At 66.9% G+C, this 11,576-nt stretch overlaps 1 protein-coding gene across 3 annotated transcripts; it reads left to right on the top strand.

Moving 5' to 3' along the window:
* The first annotated feature begins 7 nt into the window (after window positions 1-7).
* DBN1 (drebrin 1) lies at window positions 8-11,427 on the top strand. Of its 3 annotated transcripts, none has more exons than XM_065734596.1 (15): window positions 8-25; window positions 5,521-5,576; window positions 5,663-5,775; window positions 5,938-6,012; window positions 6,084-6,230; window positions 6,325-6,402; window positions 6,482-6,633; window positions 6,719-6,782; window positions 6,863-6,922; window positions 7,016-7,130; window positions 8,284-8,421; window positions 9,041-9,169; window positions 9,853-10,421; window positions 10,527-10,629; window positions 10,699-11,427. In XM_065734596.1, exons 3-15 carry the CDS (start codon window positions 5,710-5,712, stop codon window positions 10,767-10,769), a joined length of 1,767 nt encoding a protein of 588 aa, XP_065590668.1. In that variant the 5' UTR covers window positions 8-25; window positions 5,521-5,576; window positions 5,663-5,709; the 3' UTR covers window positions 10,770-11,427. The 3 variants fall into 3 exon arrangements, with proteins under 3 accessions (XP_065590668.1, XP_065590666.1, XP_065590667.1); XM_065734594.1 differs by lacking the exon at window positions 8-25 and adding an exon at window positions 1,764-1,885; XM_065734595.1 differs by lacking the exons at window positions 8-25; window positions 8,284-8,421 and adding an exon at window positions 1,764-1,885.
* Window positions 11,428-11,576: the final 149 nt, after the last annotated feature.

Here is an 11,576-nt window from a genome sequence, read left to right as displayed (position 1 = left end):
TGCCTGCCTCAGCTCCACCGAGCTAGTAGGGAAAGCTTTGTTTCCTGAGCTTTCTCCTTTGCCCCGGGAGGAGCCCCTGCCCCCGGCTTGCCCTCACCTGGTTTTAGCAAGCAGAGAGCAGCAAGGCAGTAATTAACGCAGAGGACAGAGCAACAACAGCGCTCAGCAGGAGATGGTGCTGAGCTCTGACCCTAAAAGGCCATCCACACTTACCCAGCATCGTCCCCGTGTCCCCGCTGTGCCCCAGTACCCACGCGGGGGACAGCTCACCGGCACGAGCAGCCCGAGCACAGCGGTTCTGGCCGTGCTTCGGCACAGCGCAGCCGAGCATCCGCCCGTGCTGAGTCCCGAAGGACCGGGGCCGAGGCACCGCCGCCTGGACCGAGCTCGGGGGCAGCGGAGGTGGGGACGGCCGCTCCCATCTGACAGCTGTAGCGGCGGCCAGGAACGATCGCAGCCCTCAACGCGATGAGCAACAGTAAGGAAAATCGCCCGGCTCATCCGCTGGAACGCCGTGCCGGGGGCAGGACCTGGCGGCGGGAGCTGAACCCCCGGCTCGCCCTTTCTGCAGGTGACGGAGCAAAGCCTCCCCTCTCCCGGCGGCGGCTCTGCCCTTCCGCCGCCCCCTGCTCCCTCCAGAACGGCCTCTGCGAGCGGCCCCCGCCCGCCCCGCGCACAGGAAGGAGGGTCGCGGGTGGGCTGCGGAGGTGGAGCCCGGGGAGGGGCCGCGCCGCTCCGAGAACAAAGCCCCGCGGGTCCCCGCACCGCTCCCCCCAACCTCCGGGGGCAGCTGAGCCGCTCGCGGGGCGGCCCCGGCCCCCACCGGCAGCTGCTCGACAGCTGCCGTCCTTCGCTCGGAGCCTCGCAGGGCGGCTCCGGCTCGGGAAGTGCTGCGAGCAGGGCGTGGGCAGGGAGCGGAGCGGAGCTGCGTCCCGCTGCGCCCAGGGGCTCCGGCGCGGGCTGCTCCCGCCGGCACGGTGCCCTGACCTGCAGGGATCGTGACTCCGTGGTTTCCTGCCGTGACAATGCTGTGGGCCCGGCTCCCGCCTGCGGTGGGGACGTGGGATGGACAGGGTGACGCCGTGTCTGGCCCACTCGGGAGGATGCTGACCCGTGTGGGAGCAAACGGAGACGGCTGCACCCCAGAACCGCAGATGGGGTCAGCTTGGAAGGAACTTTTTGGGTTCACGCAGAGGCGCGACCTCGGGGCTGTGGAGTCCGCGTCAAGGGCTGGAGGGCCCCAGGGTGGGCTGGGATCTGGCAGCATCGGGGATGGAGAGGTCCATCTCATTAGCAACCCCACAAAGGCCGGGCCTGGAACTGTGCGGGCACAATGGGGGTGCGGGGCAGAGACGGCAGTGCGGGGACTTCGGAGGTGAAAGCTCCGGACTATGGGTGCCCGCGCTGGGGGAAGCTGAGGTCACGGGGCTCCCGGGGCAGAACGGGTCCGAGGGAGCATCCCCGGAATTCGGGGTGCCCAGGAGGAGCGCAGCCGGGATTTGGGGCAGCGGGTGCGGAGCAGCTGCTCGGGTCGAGCTCAGCACACCGCTCCAGGAGCTCTGCCCCGCGGCGGGTGCCGGTGGGGGTACCCCGGGGGTCGCCCCGGGGGAGCGGCGGGGGCGGGGGCCGGGGCGGGGGCCGGGGCGGAGGGGGGGCCGCCGTTCGCGGCGCTAGGACCGGGCGCGGCGGCGGGCGGAGCCTCCCCGCCGCTCGCCCCTCCGCCCGGCCGCTGCGGCAGTGTCTCGGAGGCGGGCAGGCGGCCGGTCCCTCCGGTCCCCCGGCAGCATCCCGGCCCCGCCATGGCTGGCGTCGGCTTCGCGGCGCACCGCCTGGAGCTGCTCGCCTCCTACCAGGACGTGATCGGCGAGGACAGCCCCACCGACTGGTGAGCGCGCCCGCCGCCGCCGCCCCTTTGTCCCCGCCGCCCGGGGCCCTTTGTGCGCGGAGCCGCCCGGTGCACCGAGCGCGCCGCCGCCACCGGGACCGCGCCCCGCGTCGCGTCCCCCGCGCCGCCCCGCCGCCCCCCGCCACCTGCACCGGGCCCGGAGCCCCGGCACACAAAGGCGGGCGGGGCCGGCGGGACGGCGGAGGGGGTGTGCCCGGCCCGCCGCCCCCGGTGCCCGCACCTGCCCACCGCACCAAACCGCACCGGGCCGGGGCGCGGCCCCGCTTTGTCTGCGCCGGGCGGGCACGTGCGGGCGCCGGGAGCCCCGCTCCGAACCCCCGATCTCCCTTCTCCCGAGGGCACCGCGCGTGGGGAACGGCGGGTGGGGAGGGCCCGGGGGAACCTCGGTGCCGGGCCCGGTAACGGGATGCGGCGGAGTTTTGCCATTGTCTGGAACCGGTGGCGGGTTGGAGAGGACGGGGTACCCTCAGGCCGGTCCCGGCGGAGCCAGGCCCGCAGCTGTGAGGGAGCTGGGGCTCCGCTGCTCCCGGTTCCTGCAGCCCCGGGGGGAGCTCCGGGTGCCTGGTCCCCGGGAAGGCCGTGTGGGGTGCCCTGGGGCCGGGATGCAGTGGGCGGATGCAGGGGATGGGGGCACCCTGGGGTGCTCCACCTGCTCCCCGGTCACTCTGGCACCCTGCACTGTGGGCCCGGTGGCTCTGGGCCACAATGCAGCTTTGCTACGGGAGCAAATCCCACCGCAGCCCCACTGCTGCCACCCCCCAGCACTCAGCTGCCCTCAGGGACCCCCTGTCCTTGTCCCCTGGGTGCTCGCATGGGGGTGCTGTGGGCACCCCTGGGTGCTGGGACTGGTGCGTGCCATGTGTGCTGTGCTCCTGCCAGGCTGTATGCTGTTCTCCTGTAGGGTGTCCATTGGGGTGGGCCTGAGCAATGCCTCCTCCCCGCCGGCCCCGCTCTCTGGGTCTCTGCGGCCCTGCTGGCAGCACAGTGGGTGAGCACGGTGCACGTCGGCGGCCAGGAGGCAGCTGTCAGCCCCGGGTACATCTGGCTTCCCAGCATCCGCTGCAAAGGATCTCTCCCTGCCAAAGCTGCTGAGAGCAGCAGAATCGGTTCCCGGGAAGGCGAGCGCTGGGAGCGGGCCACCCCTCTTCCAGAACCGAACCCCACAGCTCCTTCATTGTGGCTGAGCTTTGCCCCATGCTCCCCATCCCCTCCAGCCCACCATCATCCGTGGTGCCCGGTGCCAGCAGGAGCAGCATCCCCACTGCAGGGCCTGGTGCCCACCCTTGGTGTGGGATGGGGAGTGGTGCTGGGGGACTGTACACCCATCATGGCTGGTGAGACCGTCCCAAAATGTTGGCACTGGGCAGAGTGAGCCGGGGCTGCGAGGGCACCGTGCTGAGTGCAGTTCCAGGCTAGCTTGGAGGATGCCGGGATCCCCGTGGCCACGGGATGTTTAGTCTGGGATTTCCCCCGCCCCAGCCCAGTCCTGGAGGGTCCGAGGCTCCCCTCCCCCTCCCTGGCTTCGCGGAGGCTGCTGGGGCCCATTACTCGATAGGAAAGGAATTTGGTGCTGCTTTCTGAGCACGCCGACTCCCTGGAGCTCGCAGCCACATTGGAAACACGTGTGCCCGGGTTGGGGCAGGCAGAACGGGGCACCCCCAATTCCCGACCCCGCATGGGGGGCAGACGGCTGCGGGAGTGCCGCTGTGGTCTGGCACAGAGCAATGGGGGCTGCAGAGGGGCCGTGATGGTGAGACTCCGTCCACAAGCATCCCTGCTCCCTGCCTGTCCCTGTGTCACCCATGGGTGATCTCAAAGCTCAGGTGCTGGGGCAGCTTTGTGGGAGGATAGAAACGTGGAGGGCGTTGGGGTCGTGGTGCTGTTGGCCCCTGCCCATGGTGATGCTCTGGGCTCTGTGTGGGGGCCGGGAGCACTGGAAATGTCCTTCCTGGTGCAAGGACAGGGCTGTTCTGAGGGCAATGAGCCTCAGGCATCTCTGGGTGCTGGCAGCAGTGCTGTGCTCACAGTGCTGCCCTGCATGGGGGGAGGCTGGGGGTGTGTAGCAGGCAGCGGGTGCCCTGGCTGTGATGCTTTGGCTGCGCCCTACTTTTACATCCTATTCGCTCTGCCTTATGAACCCCCCGGTCCTGCCTGAAGCCCCCCACATTGCAGCCCCTTCCGTGGGGGAATAGAGCAGGGCCGGGGCTGGAGCTGCTACCTTTTCTGGGGCCGTGCAGCCACCCTGCTCCTCCAGCCCAGGAGCTGCGCCAGCTCAGGCGGACGATTAGCGGGATTTGGATGTGCGGATTAAAGTCAATCTTGTTGGTGCAATTATCTGTGGCTCACTGCAGGGCTGGGGGGAGATAGGGGGTTATGGGTGCTGCAGGGCGGAGGGAGCCTTGTTTCTCCCTCTTTGTTAGGCAAGGCCCTAAATTCCCATCGTTTCTCAGCTGGAAGGAGGCAGTCAAGGCCCAGAATGGAGCTGTGTGGCTTCGGTGCGGGGCTCTGCCCATGGGGGGGCACCCGCTTCCCATTCCTGCTCCCATTCCTGCTTTCCCTCACCATTTCCACTTCCCATCCCCGCTCCCCATCCCCTTCCTGGAAGCCACCAACTCGGGTGGGCTCCTCCCTCCCCAGCACCACAGGGATTTTGGCACTCCATGGTCGGCAGAGCTGCCCGCCCACCTGGTGAATGGATTATTCTGTTGGGGGGGAGGGGCTGGGGAGGGAGTCCGGCACGGTTGGCCCCGGCTCCCCGGGCGCAGCGCGTGACGATGGTGGGTTTGGGTGCCCGCCAGGTCCCTGCTGCCTGCCTGCCTCCCCCGCTCCCCTCCACTAATCACCTCATCATCGGGGCGAGCTGCATCCCAGCTGGGATGGGGGGTTGCCATGGCGATGGAGGATGCTGGTTGCCTAGCAACAGCCATCCCCTCGCCCACCCGCCCTGGACCGATTCAGGGCATGGCGTTCTTCCCCCACATTACCGCCTACCCACACTTGGGGACGTGCAGGGGGTCCTGTGGAGCACCGGGTGGGCTCATTGGGGCACAGCGGGGGTGCGAGGGGGTTTTCCCAGCCACGGGGAATGGTTTCCAAGGAACAGTCTCCATGACGGCCCCAGCACACCCCGGCAGCACATTGATTTGCTGCCGCTGGAGCTCCGGCGTCCTCCCCCGGCCTGGTGCCTGGCGGGCCAGAGGCTCACGCAGCCAGGAACGTGAGCGGCCCCATGCAGTCCCCAGAGCCAGCTGACCCCATGGGATTGTGGGGCAGGGATGGGTGCGTGGGCAGCTGAGAGCACTGCATCATGTGGGATGAGTGTGGCAACACCCAGCCGGTCCCTGTGCCCAAGTAACCCCTCTGTCCCTGTCTTTGGGACCTCACTCTATAGCTGTGAGCAGTGGGGTAGGGAGGAGGGCCCTGCCCCACATTCTGTGTGTGGAAGTTCCCCTGTGCTATGGAGTCTGTGCTGGACCCTTTGTGTGACGGCAGATTTAAGGGACCGCGGGTCCCCAGACCCATCCCTCCCCTCGTCTCAGTGTCACTAGCAGAAGGGGAGGTGGGGAGGCTGCCTTGTGCTGGGTAGGGTCATTCTCACCTCTTCTACCCCCCAGGGCACTCTACACATATGAGGATGGCTCTGATGACCTGAAGCTGGCAGCATCAGGAGGTAAGGTCTTGTCATCCAGCCTCCATCCTGGCCAGGGCTCCTGGTGCGGAGCTGCCTTGTGCTGAGGGTGCTGTGCACTGTGCCAGGAGGTGGTCTGCTGGAGCTCTCTGGCCACTTTGAGATCCAGAAGGTGATGTACGGCTTCTGCAGCGTCAAGGAGCCCCAGGCCGTGCTCCCCAAATATGTCCTCGTCAACTGGGTGAGTGGGGCAGCATGGGGACACCTCCCGCTGAGCTGGGGGTCCTGTGCCAGGGCCATTGCAGAGAGGCACGAAAGATTGGCCTCGGGGGGCTGCAGGTTGTCAGCGGGGTGGTGGGGGCACACAGACCCCCCCTGGCTCAGCTCTCCCCGGCTGATGTAGGTGGGTGAGGACGTGCCCGACGCTCGCAAGTGTGCCTGTGCCAGCCACGTGGCCAAGATCGCAGAGTTCTTCCAGGTGGGTGATGCCGGGGATGGGGACTGGACCCACTGGGAGGGGGTCTCTGATGGCTTTTGCCCCCTCCCCAGGGTGTGGATGTTATCGTCAACGCCAGCAGCGTGGAGGACATTGACCCGGGAGCCATTGGGCAGCGGCTCTCCAACGGGCTGGCACGCGTCTCCAGCCCTGTGCTGCACCGCCTGCGGCTGCGCGAGGACGAGAATGCCGAGCCCGTGGTAACGTCCCCATGGCCGCATCCCCACGGCCAGGGCATCCCCTGCACTGCCCCCAGCCCTGTCCCTGCCACCCCCTGACTCTGCTCCGTCCCAGGGCACGACCTACCAGAAAACGGACGCCACCGTGGAGATGAAGCGGCTCAACCGGGAGCAGTTCTGGGAACAAGCCAAGGTGGGACAGCGAGGGATGGGCAGAGGGCATGGGGTTATCCCCAGGAATGGGCTGATGGCCCCGTGTCCTGACCCTACAGAAAGAGGAGGAGTTGCGTAAGGAGGAGGAGAGGAAAAAGGCGCTGGATGCGCGGCTGCGGTTTGAGCAGGAGCGCATGGAGCAGGAGCGGCTGGAGCAGGAGGAGCGCGAGCGGCGCTACCGGGAGCGCGAGGAGCAGATCGAGGAGCACAGGCACGGGGCGAGCTGGGGTGTGGGGTGTCGGGATTCTGCGGGGTGGGGGGAGCCGTGCTCAGCCCCGCTCCTGGCCCCGTTGCAGGAGGAAGCAGCAGAGCATGGAGGCGGAGGAGGCCCGGCAGCGCCTGAAGGAGCAGTCCATCTTTGTAAGTACCACGTGGAGCTGGGAACGGGTGGTTGTGCTGGGGATGGTGGTGTCAGGGGTGACGGTGCCGTGTCTTCACAGGGGGAGCAGCAAGAGGAGGACGACAGGCAGCAGCTCCGGAAATCGGAGTCAGAGGTGGAGGTGAGCTCAGCACCCGGAGCTGTTTGGGACCCGGCGTGGGGCGGCACCCTACTGCCTGGGCTGGGGGTCCCAGCCTTGCTCCCCCTCCTGCAGGAGGCCGCTGCCATCATTGCCCAGCGACCCGACAACCCCCGGGAGTTCTTCAAGCAGCAGGAGCGGGTGGCATCGGGCAGCAGTGACGCCGTCTCACCGGGCAGCCACAGGACAGGTGAGGGGCTGAGGGGCACAGGGGATGCAGTGCAGGTGAGTGCAGTGCTGCCGGGGCACTCGCAGCTCACCCTCGGAGGGGTGGGTGTCCTCTGCTGCCACTTTTGCTGTGGTTCTGGGTACTGGGAAGACTGCAGTCATTCTGCTTGGCACCACCATTGCCACAGCTCTTCGGGTAGGCCTGCTACTGCTGGGACAGGGCTGTGGCTGCAGAGAGGGGGTCCTGCAGTGGGGGGGCTCAAACCTCCTGTGGCTGGGTGTCCTCTGCCCACCCACGTGCTGGCAGCACTGTCCGGCTGTGGTGGCATTTTGGGACTGAGCGCTGGCTTGGGAAGAAAGCTTTGACAGCTGAAATGGGCAGAGGTGGGGCTGGGGCTGTGCTGCAGCAGCGGGGCTGATGTGGGGCACGTGGCATTGCCCTGTCTGGATGCATGTGGGGCACATTGTGTACCCCACAGTGTACTTGCTTGAGGGTCCCCAGTACCAGGGTGAGTGTACACAGCAGGGTAGGATGCCCATTCTGTGTCTGGTGGTGTCTGCTGGCCCCTGCAGCAGGACCCTCTGCAGAGAGCTGGCTATAGGGCGAGGTGGCTGGCATGGGGTGCTGGGCTGCCCCACAGTGCAGGGTGCAGCCCTGGGGCTCTGCTTGCAGCTCTGGGGGCTGGCTGCTCTGGTGGGTGCCTCCGCCGTGTGGACATGCTGTGGGGCTGTGCTGTGGGTCACTCTGTGTGCTGTGCCAGGGGGCTGTGCTGAGGGGGGGGCTGTGCTGAGTGTTCTCACTGTGGGGCTGTGCTGTGGGGTTGTGTCTTTGAGCAACACTGTGAGGCTGTGCCTTGGGGCAGCACTGTGCATTTTGCTGTGGGCTGTGTTGTGGGTTCCTGCTGTAGGGATGTGCTGTGCCTGAGCAGACAGATGGCTCCGAGGCTGTGTCCCGGCCCCTTTGCACACCCGGCCTTGGTGCTGCTTCCCATCCCGCCGTCCTTCTGTCCTGCCGTCCTGCTGTCCTGCCGTCCCGCTGTCAGTGCTGCCTCCCTGCTGTCCTCCCCATCCCGGTGCCTCGGTGTCCCGGCCCCACCACGGCCGCTCTGAGCAGGGACTGACCCATCTCTTTGCTCTCTCTCTCTCCGTCCGTCTGTCTGTCTTTCTCTATGCAGGTCGTCTGCACTGTCCTTTCATAAAGACAGCTGACAGTGGGCCGCCTTCTTCTTCTTCCTCCTCCTCCTCCCCCCCGCGGACCCCCTTCCCCTATATCACCTGCCACCGCACCCCAAATCTCTCCTCTTTCTTCCCATGTAGGTAGCTGGGAGCCCCTGGGCACAGCCCCTTGGGCCCTGCACCCCTCCCCAGCCCTGCTGCTCACAGGGCCCGGGTGCAAGGACAGAGCTGTGGGACCGACGGCCAAGCACAGGGGGCCAAGGGGCACCTCCAGTGCCCCATGATGCGTCAGGAGACAAATGGGGACAGGGCAGAGCCATGCCTGGGGATGTGATGCTCTGCCTGTGGGGCAGCGAGGGATGGACAAGGCTGCGTCCAGAACTGTGTGGAGCTGTGCCTATGAGGCAGAAGGGGGCATACGGTGCTGTGCCCCTCCAGCCAGAGAAAGCAGGCACAGTGTGGTGCCTGCAGAGCCAGGGCTCAGTGGGGCAAAGTACGGGTGGCATGTGCCACAGCAGGGCTGGGGGCTGCAGCTCATGGCGATGCCCAGAGGGGCACGGGGCTTGCTGCACCCTTGGGGGCCTCCCTCCTGCTCACAGAAGGGACTCAACGTTGGGGGTGGGTATGTGGCAACGTGCGTCTCACAGCTTCTGGCCGCAGTGGCGCGGGGCTCTGGGGCTCTGGTCCCTCCCCGTTCAGGCGTCCATCCCCCCAGTGCGGATGTTTCCCCCCAAGCCGTATCTCCGTTGTCTGCAGGCAGCCAGTCCGACTACCGAAAGGTTTCGGCAGCGGGCTGCAGCCCCTGCGAGTCCAGCCCGGCCTCCACGCCGCTGGGCGAGCAGCGCGCCCGCGCCCCGGCTGAAGAGACGCCGGCAACGCCCAAAGGTGGGCGAGGGGCTGCCCAACGCATCCCCTCCCATAAACCCGCACCCTCTGCTGCTGCACCCCGGGGTCCCCTTTGCATCTCTCAGTGCATCCTCGCCGTATCGCCCGGTGCATCTCATGGGTCTCTGTTGCATTCCCGCCGTCCGTGCGCCGCATCCGCTGCTCCCTGCTGCTGCATCCCCACCGCCAGCGGTGCACTCCCCCCACGTATCCGCCGCATTCCTGCGGTGCATTCCCCGTGGTCTGCGCCGTGCCACACCAGTGCATCCCCACCATGGCTGTCATGTCCCCAGTGCGTCCCTGCTGGATGTGCCGCATTCCCCAGTGCATCCTTCCCCACATCCCCACTGCATCCCAGGAAATACATTTGCCCTGGTGCACCTTCTGCTGCAATCTCCATCTGCTTTGCATCCCCTGGTGCATCTCTGTCTTCCATTCTGCACTTCCCAGTGCTCCCCCCATCCCTTCACCTCCCTTTGATCCCCAGCTCCCAGCCCTCCCCTCTGCCTCCACAAGTGTTCCTCTTGACTCCAACCGTGTCCTGCTGCCTCTTTGGAGCATGCCATCGCTACCCACCCATCCCGCCCACCCTTCACCATCTCCCAGCCCAAAGCTCCCCCCATCTACCACCCTGTCCCCAGCCATCCTCAGGGTGGGCTCTGACTGCTCTCCCCGCCTTGCAGACTCCCCCAGCCCCAGCACCCAGGTGGCAGAGCCGGCGGTGACCGAGCAGCACTGGCCCTTCCCTGGGCCCGAGGACAAAGCCGCAGAGCCGCCAGGGGACGAGCCCGACCCCGACCCCAGGCCGGCATGGACAGCGGGGGCTGACCTGCTGGGGGACCTGGTGGCCCTGGAGCCCTCTGAGCCGTCCCCAGTGCCCGCTGTGCCTGAATCGCAGCCCATGGAGACACCCAGTGTGGCCGAGCCCCTCATCGAGCTGTGGCAGAGCGATGACACGGCCCCCACTGCCAGCAGCACCTGGCCCCTGCCCGACACCCCTGCAGGACCACCCGTACCCCCCGAGGAGGGCACACTGCTGGGCTTGGATGAGCTGCCTGAGCCTCCCGCCACCTTCTGCGATGCGGAGCAGCAAGAGGAAGTGGAAGAAGAGGAGGAGGAGGTGGCCACGGCGGGCGGGCCCCATCCCACAGCACTGGACTACCAGGAGGGCTACCAGGAGGGCCACGAGGTGCCCCCCATCACCAACGGGGAGATGGGTCCCAAGGATGGCACTGTGGGCCGCAGCGAGCAGGTGAGCATGGGGAGGGCTGCGGGGTCACTGCACAGTGGGGCTGGGGAGAGGGCATGGGGGGGAGGGGGTAGGGGGCCTGGAAATGGCAGCTCCCCCACCCAGCAGGCCAGCGAGGGCTACTTCAGCCAGTCCCAGGAGGAGGAGGCCCCCCCTCCCGAGGAGCCGTCGGCCAAAGCCCCGCAGCCTATCTTCTACAACAAGCCGCCAGGTGAGTGCAGACAGCAGGAATTAGGGGGGGGTCCCCTCTTTGGGGCGCCCCTAAACCCCATCCCCACAGAGATTGACATCACGTGCTGGGACGCGGACCCGCTGCCCGAGGAGGAGGAGAGCTTCGGGGGTGGCCTGTAGCCCCGTCGCAGCCCGGAGGCCCCGCCGGCGCGGGGTGCGAGTGGCCGTGGACGGGGACCCCTCCCCACTCGGGGCCCCGTGGGATGGGAGCCGGGGGGGCCGCCCCGCAGCACCCCGGGGTGCCTTTTACAGCCCCCCCCGTCTCTTTCTCTTTTATAAGTTGTCGGTAGGAGACGTGTCAGCCCTTCCCTCCCCACCCCCCCAGTTGCCCTATGATCCCCTCGTAGGCCCCTCCCTACCCCAGCTCCCCATCTTGGGGGGGGATACATGAGACCCCCGTGGTGCCCAGCTGTGGGATGGGGGCCCCGTTCTCTTTTTGCTCCCCCCCACCTCGCCCCTCCCTCCCCAGTACTTTGCACGAGTTTAAAAAAAAAAAAAAAGGAATAATAATAATAATAATAAATGAATATGGCAATAAAGTGACCCCACCGAGGCAAGGCTGTGGCCGGCGGTGCCCCCACTCCAAAGCACTGCGGGGATGTGGGACCCCTCCCCCTCCTTGCCAGGAGCCCCCCCTGGTGCAGGGCTTGCCCCATCCCCATTTTTTCCCTCTCCCCACTTCACCCCTCGCTTGCCCCCCCCCCTCCATACGGTATAACTGTTTTTTGGAAAGCACAAGTTCTGTAATGGCGGCGTGCTGATGTATGTTAATAAATAAAGCGACTCCCGCGGGGGCTGCTGCCTGCTGGGGGGGTGGAGGGGATTTGGGGGGGATGTGTGGAGGGTCCCTTCTGCCCTGCGTGGCGACGGATCCGAGGCGAGCCGGATCCACAAACTTTTATTCTCAAACTGTAACAAACAAAATAA

The sequence above is a fragment of the Cyrtonyx montezumae genome, unplaced genomic scaffold (genome assembly GCF_038088225.1).
Source record: "Cyrtonyx montezumae isolate F1298 unplaced genomic scaffold, pur_monq_1.0 scaffold_18, whole genome shotgun sequence".
Lineage (NCBI taxonomy): Eukaryota > Metazoa > Chordata > Aves > Galliformes > Odontophoridae > Cyrtonyx > Cyrtonyx montezumae.
The sequence above is the reverse complement of the archived record's forward strand: the minus strand, read 5'-3'. Positions and strand labels throughout refer to the sequence as shown.

Excerpts from the sequence above, each read along its gene's own strand:
- DBN1 (XM_065734594.1), top strand. The coding sequence starts at position 1,800 with ATGGCTGGCGTCGGCTTCGCGGCGCACCGCCTGGAGCTGCTCGCCTCC. Across the intron at positions 6,634-6,718 it reads GAGCAGATCGAGGAGCACAG|GAGGAAGCAGCAGAGCATGG; the intron begins GCACGGGGCGAG and ends GCCCCGTTGCAG. Across the intron at positions 8,422-9,040 it reads TCTCTCCTCTTTCTTCCCAT|GCAGCCAGTCCGACTACCGA; the intron begins GTAGGTAGCTGG and ends CGTTGTCTGCAG.